At 47.9% G+C, this 26,167-nt stretch overlaps 11 protein-coding genes across 11 annotated transcripts; 3 read left to right on the plus strand and 8 right to left on the minus strand.

Annotated features, from left to right (window-relative positions):
* Positions 1-974: 974 nt before the first annotated feature.
* On the minus strand, positions 975-3,165 carry ARB_05537 (uncharacterized protein; the record flags this gene model as incomplete). Its single annotated transcript, XM_003016094.1, has 2 exons — positions 975-2,849; positions 2,914-3,165. The coding sequence occupies 2 exons, from the start codon at positions 3,163-3,165 to the stop codon at positions 975-977; spliced, it is 2,127 nt and encodes a 708-aa protein (XP_003016140.1).
* Positions 3,166-3,967: 802 nt separating this feature from the next.
* Positions 3,968-5,179, plus strand: ARB_05538 (uncharacterized protein; the record flags this gene model as incomplete). The annotated part of the gene is made up of 3 exons (XM_003016095.1): positions 3,968-4,282; positions 4,336-4,620; positions 4,682-5,179. 3 exons carry the CDS (start codon positions 3,968-3,970, stop codon positions 5,177-5,179), a joined length of 1,098 nt encoding a protein of 365 aa, XP_003016141.1.
* Positions 5,180-5,863: 684 nt separating this feature from the next.
* Positions 5,864-6,742, plus strand: ARB_05539 (uncharacterized protein; the record flags this gene model as incomplete). Its single annotated transcript, XM_003016096.1, has 1 exon — positions 5,864-6,742. The coding sequence occupies one exon, from the start codon at positions 5,864-5,866 to the stop codon at positions 6,740-6,742; it is 879 nt and encodes a 292-aa protein (XP_003016142.1).
* Positions 6,743-7,559: 817 nt separating this feature from the next.
* Positions 7,560-8,398, plus strand: ARB_05540 (uncharacterized protein; the record flags this gene model as incomplete). The annotated part of the gene is made up of 3 exons (XM_003016097.1): positions 7,560-7,683; positions 7,749-7,845; positions 7,900-8,398. The coding sequence occupies 3 exons, from the start codon at positions 7,560-7,562 to the stop codon at positions 8,396-8,398; spliced, it is 720 nt and encodes a 239-aa protein (XP_003016143.1).
* Positions 8,399-8,500: 102 nt separating this feature from the next.
* Positions 8,501-10,145, minus strand: ARB_05541 (ATP-dependent RNA helicase, putative; the record flags this gene model as incomplete). The annotated part of the gene is made up of 2 exons (XM_003016098.1): positions 8,501-9,557; positions 9,616-10,145. The coding sequence occupies 2 exons, from the start codon at positions 10,143-10,145 to the stop codon at positions 8,501-8,503; spliced, it is 1,587 nt and encodes a 528-aa protein (XP_003016144.1).
* A 370-nt stretch (positions 10,146-10,515) lies between these two features.
* Positions 10,516-12,560, minus strand: ARB_05542 (anion exchange family protein; the record flags this gene model as incomplete). The annotated part of the gene is made up of 3 exons (XM_003016099.1): positions 10,516-11,914; positions 12,109-12,261; positions 12,361-12,560. 3 exons carry the CDS (start codon positions 12,558-12,560, stop codon positions 10,516-10,518), a joined length of 1,752 nt encoding a protein of 583 aa, XP_003016145.1.
* A 629-nt stretch (positions 12,561-13,189) lies between these two features.
* On the minus strand, positions 13,190-14,482 carry ARB_05543 (uncharacterized protein; the record flags this gene model as incomplete). Its single annotated transcript, XM_003016100.1, has 4 exons — positions 13,190-13,774; positions 13,842-14,044; positions 14,115-14,223; positions 14,300-14,482. 4 exons carry the CDS (start codon positions 14,480-14,482, stop codon positions 13,190-13,192), a joined length of 1,080 nt encoding a protein of 359 aa, XP_003016146.1.
* An 83-nt stretch (positions 14,483-14,565) lies between these two features.
* On the minus strand, positions 14,566-15,518 carry ARB_05544 (uncharacterized protein; the record flags this gene model as incomplete). Its single annotated transcript, XM_003016101.1, has 3 exons — positions 14,566-15,019; positions 15,090-15,303; positions 15,368-15,518. 3 exons carry the CDS (start codon positions 15,516-15,518, stop codon positions 14,566-14,568), a joined length of 819 nt encoding a protein of 272 aa, XP_003016147.1.
* A 382-nt stretch (positions 15,519-15,900) lies between these two features.
* ARB_05545 (uncharacterized protein) lies at positions 15,901-16,882 on the minus strand (the record flags this gene model as incomplete). Its single annotated transcript, XM_003016102.1, has 3 exons — positions 15,901-16,314; positions 16,395-16,653; positions 16,722-16,882. 3 exons carry the CDS (start codon positions 16,880-16,882, stop codon positions 15,901-15,903), a joined length of 834 nt encoding a protein of 277 aa, XP_003016148.1.
* A 919-nt stretch (positions 16,883-17,801) lies between these two features.
* Positions 17,802-19,774, minus strand: ARB_05546 (cell surface metalloreductase (FreA), putative; the record flags this gene model as incomplete). The annotated part of the gene is made up of 4 exons (XM_003016103.1): positions 17,802-18,674; positions 18,730-18,915; positions 18,975-19,036; positions 19,096-19,774. The coding sequence occupies 4 exons, from the start codon at positions 19,772-19,774 to the stop codon at positions 17,802-17,804; spliced, it is 1,800 nt and encodes a 599-aa protein (XP_003016149.1).
* A 2,777-nt stretch (positions 19,775-22,551) lies between these two features.
* ARB_05547 (uncharacterized protein) lies at positions 22,552-25,518 on the minus strand (the record flags this gene model as incomplete). Its single annotated transcript, XM_003016104.1, has 1 exon — positions 22,552-25,518. The coding sequence occupies one exon, from the start codon at positions 25,516-25,518 to the stop codon at positions 22,552-22,554; it is 2,967 nt and encodes a 988-aa protein (XP_003016150.1).
* Positions 25,519-26,167: the final 649 nt, after the last annotated feature.

Genomic DNA, 26,167 nt, shown 5'->3' on the forward strand with positions numbered 1-26,167 from the left:
CCGGCGAGGGCGGAGCAGGCGACCGCCCACGCGAGCAGGACCCAGGACAGCATTGTAGCGTAAAAAAACAAGGTAAAGTTGCCAGCCAGCAGGGCAGAGTGATCGAGTAACTGGCTAACCGGCCGACTGCTTCTCTCGAGCTGTTGCGGGGGATCGACTCCCTTATCTAGTCAATCATCGAGGGAGGAGTCTATGGGCCAGCCATCCGCGTTGTTGTAGTTGTGTGTGGTGGTCGTATATAGCCGGGAGAGAAGGCCTGAGGGTCAGGCGGCGGCGTCACTTGCTCCTGCAAACGGCTGATCAGCTTAGCTCTTTGACATGGATTGACTTCCGCCCGCCATCTGGGGTAACGAACCAATGCAAGCCAGTGAGGTAAGCAGCCACCGCGGGGCCCCGGGGGGGAGGGGGCAGCTCCCTCATGCCTGGTGATGCGGGTTGACGATGGCTCATGGGCTGGTGATGGCTGACGGTTGTTGATGTTGACGGCGGGCGGCGATGATGGCTCTGGCCTTTATGGCTGTATCACCAGGAGGCGCGTGGTCTCCATCTGCCCTCGCACTGCATAGCTTCTCTCGTCCAGCAGTCGTGATTGCAATGCGCTTATGCATGTCGGACAGGCAGTTGACTGGTATCACTGGATGGTTGCTGGACCGTGGAGGTCGGGTGTTGCATCGCAGAAACGCTGCCAGCCAGGCGGGTAGCCCTGATATTCAGGGAGCACGGCGATCTACCGAGGGAAGCAGAGCAGATCGATCTTGTCTTACGGCTGGTCTAGCTACTTGACGCTGAGGACTGGGGGATCGTGAGGCCCTGAGGATGTAGTTACAGTCGGGTGGTTTGCAGTCATGTGCCGGATGGCCGATACAGTTAATTTTAAATAAGATAGCTAGGTAGTTGACTAGAACTTGTCTGGTAGTTACATACATACATGCAGGGTCCTTATCATTCTACCGTTCGTCCGGCGACGCACTCCTTTAAGACTTACCGGTTGGGATGTTGAACAGGATGGCAGGCTGACCATCCTTGGGCTCCTGGTCGAGGATGTAGTAGCCCTTGCGCTCGAACTGCATGCTCTCTCCTTTCTTCAGGTTCACCAGGTTGCAGTCAGCCAAGATGGTGTGCTTGATCTCCGTCTTCGGGTTGAGGAACTGCTCAAAGTCCTCGTCCTTCTCGATCTTGTCCTTGGTGATCAGGTAGTCGAACTCGTAGATTTCGGCAGGGACGAGCTTCTGGTCTCTGGCCAACCATGTGACCTTCTTCTCTGTCTTCTTGAAGTCTCCTGCAAGATGGAGGTCGAGGTCGAGGCCGGTGACTTTCCCGCTGGCCGCATCCGTGGTGATCTTGCGCACAATTGCATTGCCCCAGTTCATCAGGGTGATCTCCTCATCTTGTTTGAACGATTTGGCATCCTCCTGCTCAAACAGAATGTCCTTAGAGTAGTACACCGTCTTGGTGCCCAGTTCAGGGTTCTTTGGATGTTTCGGCTTCTCCTGGGGCTTCAGATCAGCATCGGTGGCACCAGACACTGTGCCTGGCACCATATCCTCCTGGTCAATACCCGTGTGACGTGGGGATGTCGGGTCAATGTACTTGCGGTTATTGGACCAGAAGGTCGTCCAGTCCATGTTAATGATGTTTCGGCTGGGCCCTTGCTTCAGAATATACTCACGCAGAGAAGGAATAGTCATTCCGCGACGGCGAATACCCCTAATGGTGGGCATTCGGGGATCGTCCCAGCCCCAAACCATGCCCTGATCAACGATCTTGGTAAGCTTCCGCTTAGACAGTAACGTCTTGATAAAGTTGAGACGTGAGAAGTCCCAGATATGGACACTGCGGATTCCGAGTGTCTTTTGGAACCAGGCATACTGAGGGTTTCGGTCGTTATACTCATTAGTACGCAGGGCATGGGTAACGCCTTCAAGAGAGTCTAGGATTGGCACACAGAAGTCATACGTTGGGTATATCTTCCAGGTATCTCCAGTACGGTGATGAGGGGTTAGGTTGCAGCGGTAGATAACCGGATCACGCATGGCCTTGTTGGTATCATCAACAGAAATCTTTGCACGGATACACCATCTCTGGCCTTCCTCAGAGCCGGTTTTCATCTCAGCAAACCGAGCCAAGTTATCCTCAACGCTTTCATCACGACGCTTGCTAGCAATTCCTTCAAATCTTTCATGTTGCATCTGCTCCTTCTCAGTATCATCTGCGTAGGCATTGCCGCTCTTAATGATCTTAATACAGTCCTCGTACATCTCCTGGAAGTAATCACTGGAGAACGAGATGCGGTCAGGGAAGATTCCCAGCAATGACAGGTCGTAAGTGATTGCATCAACAAACTCTTGGCTCTCATTAGAAGGGTTGGTATCATCAAATCGGCAAATCAGAGTTCCCTTGTAGGCCTCATGCGCAAAATAATCATTGAGTAGAGCTGCTTTGGCGTGACCAATGTGAAGATAACCGGATGGCTCTGGTGGGAATCGAGTAACTACTCCCTTGTCGGTATCCGGAAGACCAATGTTATAACTAGCACCAGCGGCACTAGCTGCTGCTTTCTTCTTCATGGCTCCGGCCGCCATCTCGGCCGCACCTTGACCGATCCAAGGGTACATGGTCTCGATGAAGTTGAACCATCTACCAGTGCTGTTTGTGAACCTCTTCACGGCTCCACTCGTAACCCGGTTTCCACGGAGGGTAGCCCAAACAACCAAATCGGCCAAGGTTAAACCATAGCCCACAATGTAAGAGCGGAGGGTGAGATGGGACTCCAGCTCCTTCATGGGCTTATCCATTGCCTTGAAATCGGGCTTTGTGAACTCAAGGGCCCTTTTCAACCACTCATCAACCTGAGGTTAAAGTTAGCTCAATGCCAAACGTTGCAGGCACTGATCAACAAGGGCGAAAAGTTACCTGCTCCTTATTTCCAGCTTGTAGAACCTCATACTTGTCACGTAAATAAGGGATGATCTCGGCGTCGTAGAGTAGGGAGCCATCGTCCGTCTTGAGCTCAACCTTTCCACCCTTGCTTCCAACCTTCTCAGATTCCTCGTAGACAATGGTCAATCCAGCCTTAGGATTGGCATCTATGAGACAGCTGGCCACAGCAACAGCTGGAAGGATTGTCTCTCCAGGAGCCTTCAGGGCAACGGTAAGAACAGACATCTGTTAGGATAACTTGTCAGATTGATTGCGTTGGTGCATCGACTGGAGGGGTTCTAGGGGCTGCTGCACTCACTGTGGTTCTCCTGATCTTGCTAGTTAACTATCTGACAGTTAGATACGCTTCCTAATGCCTTTTAACAGGGCTTTTTGAAGCTCTTCTGTTCGCTGACCTGCCTCGTCAAGTCAAGTTCCTGGCTGTTGCTCGTGAGTGAAGCAAGCATGAGTCAAGGTGGAGGAAATACAGCCATCGCTGCCCCGCGAGAGGGGAAAAGGAAAAAATATCAAACTTACTTTCTGGCGATATGACTGGCTGACACTGGATTTCTGCATGGCATTAAGATTTAAATTCTGTTGATTGGCTAATTGTGGGAATATAAAAGAGAGTTCAATTACTAAGCAATCAACCCTGGTGGTCCGCACGATGATTGGACGGTGCGTTTAAGGTAATCTGCGCTTATCGATAAGAGCCTCCAAGGTCGACCTACGCGTCCATAGACTGTAAAACCGAGCAGACGCGACTGTTTACATCAAGCACCATTTTGGAAGAGACGGTGCTTGTATACGGTTATTGGGAATACTTTTCCAGGTGCCTAATATATATTGAGTGGTGCTTGCCTTCATCTGTTAGTTCTTGACCTAGGGTAGCTAGTTGCCTGCTCGAATTCCTAACTGCATCATCACCTAACGTGGAGTACATATAGCTGCAGCTAGAACCTCGAATTGTTTGAATGCGGTTTAGCATCTCGTGGGCGGCTTACCTTCTCCCGTTCAAGCTCGTCCGGGAGCAATAATACCCTTAAACATGTCCTTAGCCTCGTCTGCACCTCCGCGGCCTGCTCTTCTCAACAAGACGACAAACGCGCTGCTGTCGCCTCGAAAGCACAACTCAGAGTCGAGTATGGGCAGTGACGATAATGTTAGTAAGCAGGTGACTAGGAACCATACCCCATCGTCTCCTATCCAACTTGTTGGGAAGAAACGGAGTATAGACCAGGTCGATGTAGACCAGCATAGACCTAGCACCGCCGCCAGTTCGTTTAATAGCCAGAATAGGAGGGAGGACGAGTTTTATATCTACGATGAGAGCACACATTCTAGTATGGATATTGATAAAGAAGTATGTTTCTCCCATGGCATGTGAACTAAGTAAATGGATGCTAACAGATCTAGACATCCTTCTTGCAGTATTCTTCACATAATAAAGCCTCTGATAGTCAAGAGCAAGCTGCTGAGAAAGGATGCTCACAGGAAAGCACTAGTATCTCATCGCTCCTTAATTTGAGCTTTGAGTCTGAGGGTGGCAATTATAGTAACAATAGGAATATTAATAATGCTAAACGGAACTCCCCGTTAAGCTCGCCTAATCCCCCACAAAAAGCTACAAGAGACCAAACAATATCTTCTTCCTCCTCTATACCCACCGACCCAGAGGCAAGGAAACTATTTATCCAACAGGTAAGATATAAATATATGGTTACCTGCTCTTTGCCCCTGCACAAGCTAACTTCCTCATTAGAAAGCCGGGTTACTCCGAGAAAAGGTCCAAATAGCCATGAAAAATATTAGGGATCACAGCGAAATGGACCGCCGCATCAAGGAGCTCCAAGCTTTGTGCCACCAGACATGGAATACTGCAAATCAACAAGCAACCTCTTCTTCATCTCGTTCCGAAACGCGCTCTGATTTGGCTTCAGGGGTGCAAGAAGGCCCTTCTGCAGCTTCGCTTGGCCAGAAAAATGATCAGAAGAACGGGGGCTATGCTGCCACTCCAACACAGCAGAACATGAACCAGCAGCCCCAAGTTCCCTTGCCTAGTCAACCAGCAGGCAACAATCCGCCAGTTCAACCACAAAGTGTCAACAACGCACCAACTGTTCCTGTTATTCAAAAAGAAAAAACTACAGTCGATAGAAAGGCGCTCAGAGTTAACCATGAGATCGCGGTAGATGGACTTTTGAAGCTTATGAAGACCACCTCTGAGTATGATGCACTAGATGAGTGGACTGGTCCATAAAGGTGTATGATAATGGATCTGGGAGCCTTTGAACTTAAAGAGCTTGTGCTTTTAACTGCTAATAACAACTGTACAGAAAGGACTGTTTCCCCCATACCTTTTACTTAGTTATGTTCACTTGAGGATGCTAGCAGCAATACCATCCTTGACTGTTTTTTCTTTCTTTTTTCTTTTTTTTGTTGATACCAGGATTATCCAAACTGAAAATAATCAGCTTGATCATACAAGATACCCAACAAGTAGAATTCCTTTGATGTTTGTTCAAAAATCACTTCACTAATTTGATTGCCTATTACCTATATCTATTAAAGAGGCAAAATAGTGATTGGTGCATTATTTCCGCTATTTATTCAATATCTATATATTTCACAGGAGGACTAAATAGCCAGCAGTTACTTCCAGGTATATGGAAAGGGCTAGCAGCCAAAGTAAGTGGAATACCTTGACATAGCCGCCTTGAACTCACTCTGACTTCATAGATATAAACCCCCAAGTGTCTCTCCTACACCCCTTTAACTTCCTCTTCTCGCACCTCCCCGACAACGGAAACATTCTTGGGCAGGGAGGCTATATTTGCTCGTCGAGAACCATTCAGCTGTTTGTTAGCGCTTGCCCCTGACACGAAGAAGATATGGGAAAGCTCATCGGCCCTCAGCTTCGTAGGTAAGAGAACTCCCCTACCATATGCGATCTATTCTCCTCGCTCTAACACCTACCACCGTACAATTCAGCCTCTGGTCAGGACCCAAGGTCAAGCTGATGCACGCAGCCTCTCCGAACAGCACCCCCCAAGTTCTCCTGAACACTATTCCCAGGAATATGGTAGCATACTTCTCCCCTGTGCTCAAGGACTGTTTTCCGGCTGCAGGTGTAGCTCATGCTAATCGCCGTGGATGTGATGGGGAGAAAATAGCTACTATATATGGTAGCTTGAAGCCAGCATTTATAATAATCTTCAACTGGATGATGAAATCCTGCGAGGGGCAAGGTCTGGTCTGGATCGAGCGAATGAATTATACCAAGTATGCCAGGGTTTTTGAAGCTGCTAAGATCCTTTCGGTGGACTTGGTTTGCGAAGACATGCTTAACCGAATGAATAAGATGGCCAACACCCAAATTCGGCTAGACGACGTCAGGTTGATCTACAACTTCTTCCCTAAGGACTCGGAGCCACGTCAAATCGTGATCCGAAGTATTGGTGATGCGGTCTTTGAACGACGCTTGCGTGGATGGGCTCAGTACAAAGAGTTCAAAATACAATGCCGTGACTATGACTATGACATTTACGAGTACGTCGAAAAGAGGCGTCGTGCCGTCGCAAAGGAAGAGAGAAAACTACGACAGCTTGAGAAGAAGAGTAGAGGAGGACCAGGTGGTAGAATTTCCCTGCCTCAGGACTGGGAGGCGGAGGTTACCAAGGACCAGGAAACTGAGGACAAAGTGACGGTTAAAAAGGTGACTGGGGTGGTTTCTCGCAAAGGAAAAAGGGGGAAACCAACCTATGTCAGCGTGACTTTGGACAAGTTTGGGGTTGATAATGCGGACTACCGCCCTGGATATTAGCCAACGTGCATTCCCATGAGTGTTCCTGGCCCGAGTTGGATATTGGAATGGAAATAGGTGAAACTTGACACAGTTCGAGGGGGTAAGTCCGGAGTTGGAGCGAAGCTTACTCCTATTAATTCTATCACTGCCAATAAGCGGCTATTGAGAACATTGCACACCCCTGCTCCTTAATTTATTCTCCCATTAGTAGCAGCTACATTACAGATCGCTATAGTTGCATACGTAGTCAAGTAAGTCAAAAGGCATTGTAACCTGTCATCCATCTAGTATCCGGAGAAAGTAGAAGCAGTTGTTTGCTATAGACCTCTCAACAACCAAGCGCCGAAACGCATGTGTTTGTACACGGCGCCCCAGGATCCAGCTGATTAGACCTCTATGATAAGCAAACTGCTAGGGACAATGGATTTGTGAATAAACAAAGATGGAGGAGCTTTTGATAGACTAAATGAACTAGAAACAAAAAGACAATGTCCAAAATATAATTGTTTGTTGATCTTCATTGAGTATAACAATGGAGAATGTGTGAAAATGTAGCCTCGATATTGAAGCCATAATAGGTACAAATAGAGAGCCAAAAGGAGTCTATTCAGTGTTAGTGAAGATGTCACCTCCGAGGGTATAAATATGCTGCAAGCCCTTTCACTACCCTCTTATCCTCCCTTAGAGCTGCTTTGAATATCTTCCATCTTGACTGTCTGATACCATATCATGCCATCTGCACGGAGATATACTACACTGGAAACCGCCATAAAGACTGATTTAACTGCGACTGCTTGCGCATAGGCAAGGATTTTCTTCCACGAAAGGAAGGAAAATGGCCCCGGGAAAGGCCAGAGCGTCGAAGAAGGTCGAGGTGGTGGGTAAAACAAAACCCAGCAGACAAGCTGGCTCAGAGACAAACCCGACTGAAATAGAGGTCATGGTCCACCCACGAAGAGGTAACTGCTCTAGAATTTCATTCGCTCGGTATAGTATGAAGTACTTGACTGACTGGCTTAAACAGTGGGATGCCTCATGTTGTTTGTCGGCAACCACGAAGACAAGGGAGAGGATGTCGACTATTGGCGTGTACGCCTAGGCTGGGCAGGGGATGAAAAGCTGTAAGTTGCATATTTCATTATTGGCTTAGCATACTTCCCTGCTGACCTCTTTAGCCGTGATGTCTACCACCGCTATGAGGCGGTTGGAGATCCCACACAGGTTGAAGTGAATGGACAAGTGCCTCCTCTCCGATTTGTTTGGGTGTTTGAGACCGGGGAATGGGTCGACAAGGCAGCAATGCTGCGAGAGAGGGCGCAGAAGGCGCATAGGGAGGAGGAAGGACGGAAGACAGCATGCATGGCAGCAAATACAGAAGCGAAGACAGGCCGTGGGGGGAATCGTCGGGCAAGAGCTCAGCCCGTTGCCCCCGATGCGGACCCTGACGCTTGCCGTCACGCCGCTGAAGGGACAAGCGCTGGAGCAGGGGAAGTGGAAGACGGTGCTAGCCACGACCCTCCTCTTGAGCCAGAGGTAAAGAAGAGAGGGAGAAAACCTGCGGCAGCAAAGACAGCTCCCAAAGCAGCTTCCAAGCGCAAGAGGGGGCAAGGCGAGAGCGATGAAAAGGCGGCCAAACCTTCTGCAAAGCGGAGGATAAAGGCAGCTCAAAAATGACCTGTAGATAGTGTCGAATTTGTTTGTAATTGCTTAGTAGGGGTATACATATAGATATAAAATGGGCGAATTGACTGGTTTACCCAAGAGTCTGCTGTCATACTACCGGACCTTTTTCAATTTTCTGACCCTGCGGCCAAGGACATCTCTTCCCTCATCAATTTCACCCATAGCTTCTCGTTTTGTAGAGCCAACCTCTTTCAGGACTGTGCCCTTGACGATTCGAGATTCAATATTCACCCCTGGTTCCTCCCATGCTACCATTTGTTTACCAACTCGGGCTTCAATCGCCAAAACGAGCTGGACATCTCTCTGTCCCACAAGCGTTATAGCTTCACCTTCTCGCCCAGCTCGAGCCGTACGACCAACGCGGTGGATATAATCATCCGGATTCCTGGGAACATCATAGTTGATGACTAGCCCAACTGAAGGAATATCCAAACCACGAGCCGCTACATCAGTTGCCACCAGTAGCCGAGCCGCCGAAGCGCGGAAACGCGAAAGGTTGGCAACTCGTTCAGATTGGGGCAAGAGACTGTGAAGTGAAGTGACTCGATGTGATAGCCGGCGAAGGATGCGCTCCAATAGATCCGCTGTTTTTGTTCGGTTACAAAAAATAATGGTAGATTTGGAGGAATTTCCCTCAGTGGACAGAAGAACATGTAAAAATGCCTCGCGGTGGTTCAGGGGCACTTGGAGATATGTCTGCTTTAGGGTCGGGGGTATCGTTGTGTTTTCTGTGGATATTTCAGTAACGAAGATCGGCGGTTTGTTCTTTGCTCGAGGCATCGATTTCAACGCGCGTACTTCAGGAGTAACTGTGGCTGTGAAAAGAAGAGTCTGACGATCCGAAGACGGTGGCAGGGCAGATAAACATGTCTCTACATCAGGAAGCATGCTCCCCGGGCCGCTTGTAAGAAGGCGATCCGCTTCGTCGAGAACTACCATCCGGACACGCTTTAATCCAATTATAGTATCTTCTCCGGATGATTTAATGTGGTCCGCGAGCCTGCCTGGCGTCGCAATAACTATATGGGGCCGCTGCGAGAGACCAATCGCTTGAGGCCGCATGTCACTGCCGCCGGTTATTAAAAGTGGCTTAAGCGACTGCGGCGCAGAAATGGCTTTAACCTGTTCGAATATTTGAAGAGCAAGCTCTCTAAATTAAGAATCAGTATCATAATACAGATAATTTTATCTCATGTAGATATCCGTACCTTGTTGGGGTTAAAATAACAGCATATATTCCAAACGGATCCTCAGACCATTTATGCAGTATTGGACCTGCAAATGCAACAGTCTTTCCAGAACCAGTCCTACTACCGCCTATACAATCCCTTCCCTTAATTATTTCTGGTATACAGCTCTTTTGAATCGCCGTCGGCCGCTTGATTTCCATGGCCTTCAATGAGCTGACCAACCATGGAGCAAGTCCCAAAGAAGAAAACGAAGAATCTACTGACTGAAGCCCCATTGCGAGCGCATCATTAGCGGTAATTGGATCGGCTTGAGATGCAGCCTCCTCCTGTCTTTCAGTCTTCACCTCCTTCTTTTTGATTCGTGATAGGGTCTGGACCGGAAATGGTGTTGTTGGAGTTATCGGGAAGTCTCCAGAGGAATCTGAGAGCCGTCGTCGTTTTTGCGGCCGTTCATCTTGTCCACCGGTCTCTCTCTCATCTTGCGCAATGGACGAGGACTCAGAGTGCGAATCCTCGGGGTCTGAGCCTGCAGGTAGCATACCAGCCATTTCAGTGTATTGTTCTGCAGCTCTTCCAAGATCCCCGAGTGCTCGTCAGCTTCATTGCTTTCGACAGTTGTTTTCTTTTTCGGGTTTTTATCGTGAGATGGCCGCGGCAGAAAAATAATTTTTAGTCGAAGGCGGTGAATATATAATAAGGTTTCGCTGACATTTTTGCAGTATTTGGCTTGTTTGCATTGTTTGCAATAATTTTTCGGCTGAATAACAAACCCCCGGCATAACGATAATACCCATCCGAGAGTTTATTAGTAATAACTTAAGTAATTAAGGTTTAATGGAACTCGGGCGAAATAGTAGAACGAACATTAACATCCGATGCCTATGCCTGTATTCTATACACGCTTCGCTTTATATCCGTTCAACTCCTTCTTCTAATGGAAGTGCTTGTCTGTGACTCGTGTACATCTCCAGTTTCTAGGTCACCTGCGAAAATTCCGCCCTCTACCACAGGCACCTCTTCGCCATTATGAGGACTTCTGTTTGATTCAGGTCGAGCATCTCCATATGACCCGCCAACACTCTCCATGGTAAACGAGCTGGCAGTTGGCGCATCAAGAATGGATAGTTCTTTCTGGGTGAACCATTTTGGAAGCAAAAATGAGCGAATGGGGATAAGTAACAGAATGAAAACTGGAAACCCAACCGCAGCAATTGTTTGCGTAATTGCAAAAGTAGCTCCAAATCCCAGTAGTTCAATTCCAACGAATACCCAGACTGCCATTCTCCGCTCAATTCTTAGCAATGGGTTTGATGAAGATGTTAATTCCTTATCCTGCAAAAGGAATTTCAACTTCTGCGTTACTCCATTTGCTAGGAGAGCCTGAATTCCCATGATGAAAAAGAGACCAGCCATTACAGCCTGAGGTATCAAATGGAGGACAAAAAGAAGAGGTCCACTCATTGCTCCGAGTGTGAGCAGCCCCTGAGCGAGATTGCTGACTCGTTGCTCAACAACATGATCAACAATCCGGACAGACTTTCCTTTGTGGCTTTCATCTTCATCTGCAACCTGCCGTGTTACGCAAAGAGAGGCAGTATGGAATGGTGCCTGGGGAATCAAGCCATTAGGGAAGGGAATACCTAAGAGCCCGGCTATCCCAGTTGTCAACCCCAACAAGAATAAATCCCAGTGAAATCCGGCAGGTTTGCGTAGCGGAAACTCTGTTCCCTGGGCTATCAACGAGGACACTATAAATAGTGTCAGAACTTTAATTCCACTAGTTAATTGGTGGTAGGTAAATGAGAAATGATCGAACAAACCGTTGTGGTCAAAATAGAAAAGAACTGTCAAGAGGATTGCAAATGGGATGGCTAGGAAGATGTCGCTAGCACTAATATCCCAGAAATGCACAAGCCAACCACGATCGGAGGTAGGGAAAAATGCTTTAGAAATAGGCAATGTTTCAACAGTGACATTCCTCATTTGACCAATATGGACGAAACCTGTGAAAAAGACGATGCTTAGAGGGGTGCCATAGTCCTCGATAAACTTCCGAGTATGGCGGTTAAATAAATTGCTCTCCCCGATAGCACCGCAGATAAAGCAAGACATCAGAACGAGGAGGGACACCATAATAGAGAGATATGCAGATGTTTCCCCGGCCATTCCCCACTGCCTGGTAAGGACCTGGATTCCTTTTTGGATATAGATAAAGGCAACGTAGAATCCAAATACATCACAGGAAAATCTTGTGACGAAGGTCAGCCCGTTACAGGAATTTGTGATTGCAAGAACCCAATGCATTATAAGTGACCAGCTACAATGATTTGTTAGTAATATACATTTATGGACATAGGGTAAGACCGTACATTCCAATCCAACACATAAAGGCCAGGTAGTTAGTCCCTCGGTGTGCGATTATATCATAGACCGTGTAGTTGAAGACTGTGATAGGGCCTATAATTCATGGTTAGACATAAAATACTATCAATTGTAGCACGAAATATACACAGACCTGTTACACCAACAATAACCAAGGGCTGTCCAGCCAGGAAAGCAAAAACAACAGCACCTAGAACGGATGCTAGAAGAACCTCATTGACGCCATAGCTCATATGCGTTTTTTCGAACATATCAAGCGAGAAAGCAAGAGCCGGCAGAATACTTCACACATTCCACGTAAGCTTTTGCCTTGTGGATAGGGATAGAGAGAAAGGGGCTAGCGATGTCAAGCATCGTTAAGGGCATCAGCTGGAGTCATACTTCGCAAAGAACATGTATACAGTTGCCGGAATGACACGATAGTCCCATGCATCCTTCCAATCGCTCCAATAATATGGTGCTCGTCTTCTAATGTCATTTTTCATTCCCTGGAAGTAACGAATCTTCCACCATCTCGTGTTGGATGCCACAGCAGCACTTGCTGCCGCCTGAACTTCACCACTGGGCGCTTGCGCAGTCATGGTGTTCTTGAATTACAGGAATGTCAAGCAACTCCGATGTATGCTGAGCCACTATCCGGGTTGCAACTGAACCGGAGGCATTGGTTCTTTTATGCAGCTGGTTTCCCGCTGGAATGGGAAACAGAGGAAATTTACCAAGACTGAAGATTGAGTTCTGTTAGGTACACCGCGAGAGGCGTCGGAAAAACGTACACCGGCAGTCAGTAGCCATTGGATGAACTGGAAGCTAGACAGAACCTTTACACCGAGCTTAATTCATAAATAGCCGTAGTTAATACTACGAGATATAGAACGGCTTGAAGCTTGGTGAATGCTTCTCGCAAATACAGCTTCTGAAGAGATAGTTAAGAATACAGACATCAATTTCCCTTAAAATTACACATAAGCCCAGTTAGTAACAATAATCCCCATACAGGAGCCATTTCAGGTATGACATCCCCTCAGGGCACAAGAAACTGCCTACAGGCTGTTAGTAGAAAATCTGAATGACGACAAAACAAAAGGCATGACTAGTGGTTAGTATTTAGACACTCCTAAGGAAATCTCTTCATGTCTCTGGAGTTTGGTCGGAATTAGGCCGAAGGCGGAGGTGGGGGTGGAGGCTGTTCACTTGGAGGCTGAAGGAGAGGTTAGTTTCTGTAAAATATAGCTGCAAAGCCGTGTGAACTCACAGGAGGGGGTGGGCCATCAGCTGGCGGAGGAGGTGGCGGAGGAGCGCCCTGGAATCCAGCGAACATAGAAGCCATTCCAGGTGGAGGTGGAGGGATGCCACTAAGGCCAGGTGGTGCACCCATAACTTGATTTGTAGGGAACTGATATCCAGCGTATCCATAAGCAGCAGTCTGGGCCATAGCTGGAGCTTGCTGTGCAGCTTGCTGCCATGGTGGAGGGCCACCGGCGGCAGGAACAGGGTTGTAAGAGTCACGCCCCTGGTAACCGTGATGGTCTCGGTTGTCCCGGTCACCTCTATGGCCACCAGTAGCCCATGGTGGAGGCGCATTCGGGTCATGATGGCCATGATCATCTCGGGATCGATCGTCACGTCGTTGCCAAGGTGGAGTGTTGCTGGCAGGCTCACGCTGTTGCCATGGTTTCACGTCATCACCATTGAAGTTGTTGTTGCCTTGACCATATCCTCCAGGGCCACCTTCGATGCGTTTCTGTGCTTCACCGCCAGGTAGAGGAGCATTGCCGGAGAGTTCTTGCATAAGTTGCTAGTAGTGAAGTATTAGTATAGGTCTGTATCAAATGTGGGTAGATGGAAAAAAAAAAAAAACTTACCTCCATCTCTCTGTCAACTGCATCACCAGCTCCAGCTCCTTTGCCGCGAACGCTGGGTCCATGGTTGCGCCAATCGGTACCACGCTGACGGTCAGGACAATCCTTGGCCATATGCCCAGCATTTCCACAAACACGACAGATGATGTTCGCAGTGAAGTTACGCTGTTCGGGACAATCGTACTTGCGATGGCCAATTTGACCGCCTGAAAATCAGAGAGTGTTAGGTATCATATAATAGAGTTAGTTTAATTTTAGGTATCTTGTGTGACTTACAGTTTTGACAGGCCTGATTCTCGTCGTCTCGTAGAGTTCCGTTAAGCGCAGCAAGTTCGCGCAGCTGGTTCCTCTTCAGTTCGTTCTGCCCTTCAGGAATAGAAGCAGCCTAATACAACAATTAGTTAGAAGTTTTCTTGAAAATTTTTATTTAACTGGTGTATTGGGGAGACTGGACGACATACCGTTTCGATAACATTGTGAATAAGTTCCTTGGCCTTATTAACTTTGTCTTCCGTATCTGCCATGATTAGACAATGAAGGTCTTCTTCCTGGTTGCTAGAGTGAGCGGCGTCAGATCGTCCTTTACCCTCTTTAACAGAGCCTTTTCCTCGGATAGCAATTTTTGCTCCGGACTTGGTCTCCATTTTTTTGAGGGTATTTCCACGAGGTCCGATAAGTAAGCCAACTTTTAATCACAAGTGAGCTCAGTGTTAGTATTTGAAGTCTTTTATATCAGTAGTGAATGAGAGGAATTAGTAGTAACTGGGTTAGTATGTGAGGGAGGAGAGAAAAAGGATAGAAAAGCCATCAAGCTGATGACAAGTTGAAAAGAGAAAGAAATGAAAAACCAGCAGGTCGAGAAAATCTCGAGCCTGGAGCAAAAAAGAGAAAAAAAAAAAAAGAATGAATGAAAGAGACGGAAAAGAGTAGGACGGTTAGGAGTTAGAGGGTTAGTTATCATACTGAAGTTAATCTCTGGGTAGTCATTAACAGGGACATAGACCTTCTCCTGGGTCTTAGTCGGACGCCTGTAGTCAGAGGGCGGATGATAGTTAGGTATAACTTTCATAGCTTTCTCAATAAGCTTATGACGCTCATCTTCCAAGCGTTTGCGGTAACGATATTCTCTGGTGTTTACACGTTTACCAAGGTTATCGTACTGTGGTGCCGGCGAGGGAGACCTAGATGGCAAGTGGTGTTAGACCCGTGGCAAAGACATGATAAAAAGGGGAGGGAAAGGTCATCACTCACCTATCTCCATCAGCCGGGACAACATCGTTAATACGAAGTTTCTGGCTAATTTCTTCAATACGTAGGTGAAGAGTGTAAGCTTCAAGCTGCTCGTTGGTCATATTTGCCATGATCAGAGTCGGAAGACCCATCAGGCCAGCAGCCTTGTTCTCTTGGGCATCACCCCAGCGGTTACGCTTCTTTCGCCTCTTGGTTCCATCTGCAGGAGGATCAGCTATACACCAAGTAGTTAGTATGGGAGATATTCTGATAGTGGTAGAGCTGAGGAGAGAACCTACCTCTCACCGGACTCCTGCCGCGCTTGTTCCCACCATCCATGTGAGCTGGAGTTGACGAGGAGCTTGGAGTTTCATCCGGCTCATCGCCAAACCTGCGACGGCCCAGTGGGATATTGTTAGAACCGGTAATACCTTGGTTACGCCACGCCATGATTGTTGTTAATGCTGAGATTCGCAATCAAGCGAGGAATGAAGGATATATTTGTCGTGGCAAGGTGCGTGAAGGACAGAGATCTTTTTTCGGCCTGATAAACCAGAGCTCAAGGGGCGACTATTACATCATTCTTATATAAGCGTCACGTGGCGTTACGATTCAGCCCTTCATACAACAGAGAGACGATAACACATCAAATGGAGAGTTATCATTGGACATAATCGTAATTAATAATATATGATGTCAGGATAGACTATTACTAAGCTTTTTCGTACCAATCTAAGAGTTTTCTTCACGTTGGTGCCATCCCGATATCACCTGACATAAATATACCTAGGTAAGCACATTATTGCGATGATATCGTAAGCAGCAGCTTTGTTTACTTGCTTGCATCGCTCTTCATGCCGGCCTGAACCCACTGCCTGCTCTTAGCAGCTTCTCTCTCCATAGCCTCCTTATCCTTTAGCAATTCCTTGATGGTATGTGGCTTTGGAACATGCCGGCCCTTCTCGACTCCCTCCCTCTTAAGCAGCCTCTCCTCCCAGGCCTTCAAGTGGGGGAAGTCATCGATGTCAACTCCCGCCCATCCGGCACTAGCGATCCATCCCCAGTGAGAGATGTCAGCAATGCTGATGTGGTCTCCAACCAAGTAGCCAGACTTTGACTGCGAGAGGTGCTTGTCTAGTACCCCGTAGAGACGGCGGGTTTCATTCGTGTATCGGTTAACGCCATACTCAATGCGCTCTGGAGCATAGCGGTTGAAGTGGTTTGCTTGACCTTGCATTGGGCCAAGCTGATTTTTTCGATGCCTTCGTTAGCAACACTTTAACTAACTAGCGACACACTTTTCTTAAGAAATGGATCGGAACTTACACCTGCGTTCTGGAAGAAGAGCCAGTTGCTGACTTCATATGCTTCCCTGGTTCCCTTAGGATAGGAAATCTTGTGCTCCGTGTCGTATCTATCGGCGAGATACTCCAAGATACTTCCGGACTCGAAGATAGCGATCTTCTTGCCGTCAGTAAAGGTATCTGTGATGGCTGGTATGCGGCCGTTGGGGTTTATCTCGAGGAACCAAGGCTCCTTCTGGGTGTTTTGTCCGAGTTCGATAGCCACGACTTTATAAGGGAGGCTACATTTCAATGTGTTAGCGATTTCTCAACTTGTCATGCCCTTGCAGGGAGTCGTGAGGAGGCTTACCCAAGTTCCTCCAAGGCGATTGAGATCTTGATGCCATTGGGGGTCTGCGAGGTGTAGAGAGTGATATCTGATGTGGGGGCAGCCATCTTGACGTTGCTGTTTACCAGTGTAGTGACGGGGCGTTGGAATTGCTTCGTGTACTGAGTTAGGCGTCTGATCATTTATTGATGACAGGAGGATGAATGGAGACAGCAGGCGACACTTTGGACTTGACTTACCTTGGACCTGGGGAAATCAAGGTAGTTATATATAGGCAGACTGATATCAACTATCGAGCCCAGATTCGTCCGTATTTACGACCGAGGGGGCGGGGCAGCTTAGAGAGATGAATTATAAATACGACGATGGCGATGGTGACGATGGCGCGAGAGGAGATTTATAATCGTCAGAAGAAGGTTGAGATAGTCTCTTTCCCTCGTCTTCTTCCTTTATCTGTCCATCTCTACATCTATATATACAATCAGTCTCCCTCCATGGCCCCCCGCACGTCGTTGGGTGCGAAAGGTAACCAGCGCTGGCTATTATTATGTATTACATCACAGCTGCAGGGTTGGAGGGCCTAGAAAGCCGGGGACTTTGCTGGCGCCAAGATGCCTAGGTTCCATGCAAAAGAAAAGAAGACGCAGACGAAGATGAAGAAAATACCATCCGTTGGTCAACGTGCATGAGATCGTAAGTCACAGACAATAACCCTGATGATATATGTGGCTGCTGCATATATAATGTAACTAATAACTACAAGGAAGAGAAAACGCTGGACTGCAGATGGTCGGAACTTCGAACGCCGCTGCTTGAATCTCCAGGCTGAAACAAATGGGATATATCAGGTGCATATATGTGCAAGGGGAGTAAAATGATAAGTATAAACAGGGAACAAACAGAAGAATAGAAAGTTGGTGAGTGGGAGGGTGAAGGGCCGAAGAAGTATGTAAAAGAATGTAAATTTTGATCCCCCGTGAACCCGCCGTGAACGAACCAGTTGTATGTGCGCCCCCTCTCCGTATAAACCCCAGTAACCCGATGAAAATCCGTTAACCCATGAATAAAGAAGCAAAGGAAAATGAGATGAAGAACGAGTGGCTACCATGTGAAACACTCTTCGATGAAGTCGACATGGGTGGGAGTTTGTCGTTGTCGACACGCAAATCGAATCTCGTCGCTCAGGCTCCCCGTTCCGCACACCATGACACCCATGGCTCCGACTTGCTTTTCGATCTCTCCGTCAAGGATAGTGCCAATATCAGGTTTTCCAGGGAACATCTGGACTGTCGTGCTGGGGCTGTGAATCTCCTTGGTGTTGCGTGGTCGGGTGATGAAGAGCATGATCCGGAGGACTTCTCGTCTTCGGTTCATGGACAGGATGCTGGTCATCCAGGGCCGGATCCATTCAAGATGTTCGGGAGATTGGATCACCCATACGAGAGTTAGGCGACGGGTAGCTACCGTGCCGTCTGCAAAACCAGCTACCAAATGGCGTACGTAGGAGACATGATGGCTGATGCCAACACCGGCGGCAAAGAGCACAACCGAGCCGTATGAATCAAGGACGTGCTCGGCTCCGTAGGGGCCTTCTACCATGGCGGAAAGGGTGACACTGGTAGCGCCGTTCTCTGTAGCTTTCTCATATAATTTGTTCGTCATTCCGGTTCTTCGTCGAATGACGAGAGACATAGTGGGATGTTGAAGGCCGAGGACGTCTTGTTTGGTCATGACGAGACCCTTTTCATCGGTATCGCTTTCCTCAGTATCACTCCATGCGACGCTGAAGGGATGAGATGTCCACCAGCCAACGGATGGGATGTATAGATATAGATGTTGACCAGGTCTGAAAGTCCAGGGTCGAGCAACTCTTAGAGTAACGCGCATTGCTTCTCCAGGAAGAGCTTCTATAGTTGCGGTTGTGTTACCACGTAGGAAGTTTCTATAAACGATTGTGACGATGCGCCATGCTCTCTGTTGGGACTCTAGTTAGCCAGAGAACAGAACAGAGAAGGGATGTAGTGGTTACCTCAAAGGCCCATAATAGAATGGCGCCGAGAAGATACTTGAGTTGAGAATAACCAACCAAGTGTATCCATGTGAACGCAAGGAAGACTATAACCAAGACTATATGGAAATGAAGGAACGTCTCATAAAACGCATGGCGAAGCACGGAGACGGAGTGAAGAGATATGACCACAACGCAGACAGTTGCCTATAGGTAAAGTTAGTGTCTTCATGGTTTATTATTATGGCTAGAGAGTTTGGACTTACGACAATGCCAGTCAATATCAAATTGCTGGAGCCCAACGACTCCCGTAGATCAGCCCAGCCATCTATTAATGCTCTAGTTAAGAGAGATCCTAGATAATTATATCAGGATAACATAACATACCTGTGTGAACCTTCCCTACCATCCAGCAGATGGTGTGAGCTAGAGATTCCAGAACAACAATGCGTCCCAGCCATCGATGAAGCAAGTTCCAAGTATCAAACGAGACATCCAGCAACTTGATCAAGGGGTTATTCCGACCAGCCATGAGAACAAGAGGGATGAGATTGACGGTTGCCATAGTTCCAGTTCGTTTGCGAATCGACGGGAGAAACTCCTTTTCAGGGCTGGAGAAGGGAAGTTTATGCAGACAGAGATATGCATTACTCCCCACCACCATGAGCAGCAACACGGTGTGAAATCGGGTGGGAAGGGTACCCATGTTCAACGCCGTAGAGAGTCGGTACTCGCGATTGTGACGCTTCCAGAGCAAAGGAGCATACATAACATGCCTTTTCATCCAGGCCCAGAAGCTATGGGCACTGATAAAGTATCGCTGGGTATCGTTGGAGAGACTGGTAAGACGTCGGATATGAGCAGACATGCGAATGACGGCAGACCAGATGAGAATAACGGCGAAGACGCTGCCTCCAGATAGGATATAATAACGAGCAACTTTGTCATCGTACACTTCCTGCGGTGTCATGATATGGGGTCCCTCTTCATGATGTGATGATTCCTTGTCATAAGCAGCCGCTGCGAGGCCCGCTAGCAGCGGTGCCAGAAGGAGTGACGACCTCATGAGCAGTTGTAGAGCTCAATGCGGAGTTTGAAGAGGCTTTAGCGGAGATGCGGGCGCAATAAATGCTGAAAAAGAGTGACGATGTTAACGACTATCTGCAGTCGTATACAGTGTGTGTATTTTGTGCTGTCTGTGTGGTGAAAAAAAAAGAGTGTAAAGAGAGACACCGCCTCGGTCTGCTTGGTTAAGCCGATGTAGAGACTGGAAGGGTAGCGAGAGAGTGAAATTGGTGTCTCTCGATGAGCGAACGGCGTCTCTTAAAGGAGCGAGCGTGGTTGTTGTTTGTTGCTGTTGTAGATGTTGTTTCCCTTCCGGAGTCGTCCTGTTGTTGTTTGAGGTCGTCGAGGCAGAAAAAGACACAGCCGAGCCAGTCAGCATAGCATGTCAGAGACGACCGAGTCTCCAAACCACCGTGCCCTGCGAGCTCTTGTCAACCTGGTGCAGGGAGCAGGGGACGTGAGAGCTGTGGGAGTCGACGTTTGAAGAGACGGACAGACAGAGACGACATAAGAAACAAGACGAGCAGCTGGCTACAGGCGTCCTTTTCTTCCCCCTGGTCGACTTCGGCTTTTTCGCGGGACCAGGCGGATTCGAATAATATACTGTAAAATGTGCTGAGCGGGACCGGCAGCAGCAGTACGGGGGATCCATGGGACTAGCGGCACCTGCAAGTACTCTGCAAGTCACTCCTGGGCTGACGCCTGGCGGGCGAGATACCGTCGAGAGACCTATGCCACCAATGCAAGGTACAGCCGTCGATCAAGCCACCGCCAGCCAGTTCGAGTCAGGAGAAAACGATGGCGAAAAGTTAGAAGAGCAGGCGGGCGAATCAGCAGCCAGGTAAGTCAGAAATCTCCCAGAGGAATGGCTAGCTGGCTGATAGTGACTGGAGCAGGGCTTCAAAAGGTGAAACGCCCGAAGGCTGGGCGTAAGACTTATCTCGACAGCGAGGGCGACTGAAAATACGGAGAAGAGAGGGATACTCCACCGGGACCATCGCGAAGGATGGATATGGCTGCCTATACTCCGTACTGAGGTGAAGAACTGAAGGAGAAAGCATAACTACGGAGTACTCCATACGGGGTGGTTCTAGACAACTGCGAGCGATGTATGTACTCTGTACGGAGTAGGAAGAAGGGCTCTCTCTCCCTTCATTGAGATGCCATGGGACCTGTAGAGTTGGTCATCGCCTCCTGTTTCAAGAGAGCGAGTCAGAAGTGTATCTGAAGAGTGAAAGCAGCGAAAAGGTCCTCGAACGATGATCAGAGGCGTGATGAGATCACTGGCCCCTCGATGGTTAGCTATGATATCGAATCAGCCCATCCTCCATCCCATCTGTGTTTCGGCAGATACGTGGAGAGGTCTGCCAGTGTGGCCTGACCGAGTATCACCTTAGTATCGCTCCTGTCACAAATCACTGGGCCCCAATATAACTCTGGCATGGGTTGCTAAGTGCTCCTGTCTGGGGGAGGAGGTTCTACGGAGGGTCTCCATGGCTGCCATAGCTTATGCATAGCTGGAGCTCCCGATGCCATCTGCCACACAGGCTTTTCCTACAGCGGTTAGAGGGGAGTCAAGCTTGTTACGTCCGTTGCAGTAGCTTCGACCTGTTCATCCCTGCTCCCTCCATCGCGAACTTAGTCGCTTGCATGGAAGGAGACCAGCTCCAGGACTCGACCTTCATATCGAAACTTGTTCGCTAGCTACTAACGCTTCCCTGGATTAACAGCCATCGCGATATCAGACAGCCAAAAAGAATGGGCCTCGAATTCCCTCACGCTAGTGGAACCAAAGGGCAAAAGCTACTAGGTGAACCAGAGCGTGGACTTTCGACCCAAAATCGCTGATATAACCGTTGGAACGAACAAAGTCTGGTGTCTCTGTCCCTCTCGCCCACTCAGAAGGCAAACCACGTCTTCTCCAAAACCCACAGAGCGATAAAGACGTTGAAGTTCGCCATTTATTCCCTCTCCCCACCGTTACCCAGGTTTCCTACCCAGGTTTCCTAGGTGCTAGATGGGTTATTTCCCCCGCAAAATGGTAACTGTGTTAGGCAACTGGGGTAGTCGGAAATAGGCGCCACTCGACTCGGACACCTACGACAAGTCACTGAACGGTTCAGAGAGGGAGTCCTAGCCCCCGTCTGCAGCAACTACCAACGTCGAAGCGAGGGCTATGTTGTTGTTGATACAGCTCCGTAGAGACCTGACATCCGGAACAAGCCTTTGTAGGTTTGTCGGCATGAAATAAACAACCCCAAACACACGGCGCGCACAAACAGATAGTTGATTCAACTCCCTGTCTAAAAAAAGGCTTCTATATCAAGGGTTCAAGTACATGAAACCGGACAGATCTCGGCTTCGCATCAAAGTATGTATAGTCATGAAAATATGTAAAAAGAAAACTGAACACGACGATTGATATCCGTAAAGCATACACGCTGGACTTCCTGCGACATGTGGGGTTTCAAGCCAAAGCAAAGCATGAGGGGTATAGCCAAAAGGAAAGAAAAGGACGCCGGTATCGAACCATGTGAAAATACTGAAAAAAAAGAAAGGTATAGTAAAAATAATGATCAAGGAATCTGGATCCAACCAACTTTGGCTTCGTGAGAATATTGGAAGAGGGGGTAAAACAAAGGAGGAGCCATATCACATTGCATATGCGATGAGGGTGGCAGATCGGATGATAGGGATATTATCCGGTATAGAAGTCCATATCACCAGATCAGATGCTCTGATATCGGAACAGGGGAAATAGAGTGTCATGGCACTGTATCAGCAGAAGCTTAGTTCATCCTCACTAGAATCTGAACATGGTATCACACGTTCTGCAAGAGACAGTCTTGCTGACCGACGAGGGCGAGCACTTCTAAACTCCTTGAGACGGATCTGGGTCTGGCTACAGGCTGTCTGTATCCTGTGCTGGAATCGTTGGCTGAGGGCTGGCGCATGGTTAAGGATATCCTCTTCTTCCTCGTCTTCTTCATTTTCTTCTTCCTTGTCTGTAAGGTTAAATGCCGATGACTTAGATCCAAATGGCTCTGTAGCACGACGCTTCCTGCGACACACGATGTGCTCTTTCAACGACACAGCCCCCAAGTCATTTGGCTTCCGTTTACGAGGCACTTCAATCACAACAGCTACATTATCTGAGTTAACATGCATTCGTGTTCCTCCAGTCGACCGTTGATGGCCACTGGTCGTGGGAGAAACAAGTTTCCTGGGTACACGTTGACAATGTCGTGATTCATTGTCTGACTGAGTATCCATGCTTGGACTCCAATGTCTGGCGGCCTGACGTTGCGGGAAGCATATGTTGTTTTGGCCCCTTTCTGACACTCTTATGGAGCTTTGATCGCCAAAGGAGCCCGCTAATCGTTTCCTTTTGGGCGGTGGTGAGTCTGAATACTCCGATGAAACGCTGGAGTTATCCCGGTTTTGGTTTGATGTCATTGAGAACCCTGAGTCGCTCTCTTCGGTATCTGATATTTCCATCTTAAGACCAGTCATGCCACGCTGAGATGTGAAGGCGGTACAGTCCGGCAATGGTGGTGTAGACTTCGAGCTTCTAGCTCGACTCAAGATAGGAGACTTTGCAACCCATTCACCAATACCATCCTCCCATCTAAATCCAGTTTCTGTGCGTCGTAGTGAGGGGGTCAACGGTTGCATTTCATCCATATCACCCTCGCTAAAATCACAAGCAGCCACTTGATCTTGGATATACGAGGCCCAGTCGTGGTGTTCCTGTAGGCATGTCGACTCAGCAAACTTCAGCGCAACTTCAACAGCCACCTTGCTGAGCACTATGCGGAGAATAGGGTGCTTTTTGACGGAAGAAGTGTTAAATGCTAAGGTGAATCGCTTAGCTACTTCGAAACTGTTATCATTCCGCACCCTGCCTAGACATCTTGCTACCTGTAGAATAAAGTCGGCTAGCTCCTCTACCAACTCCTTCTTGTTTGTATGCATAGCAGTTAAGTATCCAAGATTATGTAGAATTGGTGAGGCGCAAATTGCGGATTGCCTTTGGCTCTCCTTGCGACTATTACCCAAAAAATTGGCCAAAAAGTCTGAAAGCAAAATGGCACACGCTCGGGTTGGTTGTAAGTTCAGCTTGTTCTTGCCCTTGTCCAAAATAGTTCGTTCAATATCTCGCTGCACGATTGTGGACAGATATGACAGCAAGTTATACATCGTTGAGGCCGCTGCCTTTCCAAATCCAGATTTGGCAAAGTGTGAGCTAGAAAGCACAGTGAGGATACTTGTAATACTGTTGCTGAGGGCGATAGAAATTGGGTCATAACAGCTAGCTTTTGGATTTAAAAAAGAGCTAGTAAAGCCTGGCTCGGACTCGCTCTTACGGACTCGGATGGCCCCTCGTTTTGACCGGCGTAGGTTGCTTAGCACTTGGGCGGGAATTGTTCTCTTGGAGCCAGCAGCCGCTAGTATGGACGAAGTGATGAGGCGTAATGAAGCAAAGGAGTGTTCATCATCAGCCGCAAGGGATTGTAAGGCAGCTGTCAAATAGTATTTCATAGAATCTGTCGCTATCCATTCGGCTGGTAACCGGCCGCGGTCGAGTAAGGATGCCATTTCTCTGAAGAATATACTGAAGCTCCCCGAGGGCCTCACGTAAGATTCCAAAGTGTGTAATGCAACCGAATGGCTTGGCTTAAATAAATTGGAATCCAGGCGAATTGGAGGTGGGATGACAGGTGATATTGATAGCATGGCCGATAACAGAGCGCTTGCAGCGTCATGGGCTTGTAATGAAAAAGATTGCAAGACAATCCGTCGACTCAATTGAGGAGAGAGCCACCGTCTTCGGATTGCCTCGCACATCAGGTGGATACCATGCGATCGAACAAGTTCTTTTAGTGGTTTCCATCCGTTGTCGCCCATTGCGTACATCTTTTCTAACTCAGTGATGATACACCCAGCGACATCTGTCTCCTCATCCTTTTCTTCTAGGCTGTTGACACGCTCCTGCTCCTGTAAAATATATTTTGATGTTGTACTAAGGGCCATTGATAGTAAAGAATTTGCCCCTCTATGAGGTTTGCTTTGCTGAGGATCACTCATCCTGAGAAAGGTATCCCATGCGGAGAAAATGGTTTGCACAATTGCAACGTAGGACGGATCGTTGTAGGTATCTTCAATCCCATGTGCTATTTCACTGAGGCTCCAGCTACTCCCTAAATATTTGCGCTTCGAATAAGAGAACATTTTTTGGGCTTGCGGCATCTCATTTTCTGTGCTGTCCACACTGCTCGACATTTTTGGAAAGGAAACCATTCGCCGTTTTCCCAGTATCAAAGGGGTCGCAATTGCGAGCTGCCCAGGTTGGAGCTTTTCGGTTTCTGGACTTCTGGCAACAACTTTAGAGCGGAAATTTGTGCGAGAACGTTCCTTTCTTCCAGAGTATCGATGTTTTATTGGCTTTCGCACCGCATCACCCGGAACCCATGTAGGATCTTCCTTCGCGGATTCAGAGTCGGACGCGTTCCCAGACCCTGACATCGACCTGCGTCCATTTTGGCTGCTATTGAAGGAGCTTTCACAGCCACCATATGCCCGCTGAATGTACTCTTCATCTCGTAATGGAGAGATCTTCCAGTGCTTCTCCAGTCGCACGTATATCGACGTTAAAGGCCGCAGGGCTCGATTGCACCATCTCAGATTAATCGGAATTTGCGGAGGAGGGAGTTTCGAACGAGGATTTATATGACCAGAACCCATTTTCAAAGAAATATATATCCAATAATACCTAAAATTATACCAGCGCAATGCCTGTTATCCGCACGAGCTTGAGCTCGAGAGGGATAATTAGACATAGGACTGAGCTGACAATGTGGTTCCTTCAGGTATATTGAGCTCCCCGGAGGGTAAAAAACGATGTAAACTATAATAAACTGCTGGTATAGTTCCAGACATGTTATAAAATATGCTGCATTTTTGTGATGCTGGACAATGGGCTGTTTCAATGGTTGTTGTGACAAAAAGCTCCTAAAAGGTAAACAAAGTTGTTTACGCCAAGACAGTACACGTGATCAATTTTTATCTTATCTTATCTTATCTTACCCCTGGCGAGATCTCGAGGGCTCTGGTTGGTGCTCTATTTACGTGCAAACGGACGTCTATCGCAATGATGGTAGCAGATGAATGCATGCCATAAGTTTCAATTCATTATCGTCGTCATCATATAACGAAAATCGGGTAGATAGCTTGGAAAGGAAACCTTGTCAAGGCAATCTTGCTCAGGATAAACCAAGAACTTCAATATCAGCGTTCCGCAGAGAACCAAAAAGGAAGTTAAAAGGGAAAAGATTTTGAAAAGTAGAGTAGAGATAGATATATACAATCAAAACAAATAATGATGTTCCCATAA

Source organism: Trichophyton benhamiae (genome assembly GCF_000151125.1).
Source record: "Trichophyton benhamiae CBS 112371 chromosome Unknown contig01145.0, whole genome shotgun sequence".
In the NCBI taxonomy this organism is placed as follows: Eukaryota; Fungi; Ascomycota; class Eurotiomycetes; order Onygenales; family Arthrodermataceae; genus Trichophyton; species Trichophyton benhamiae.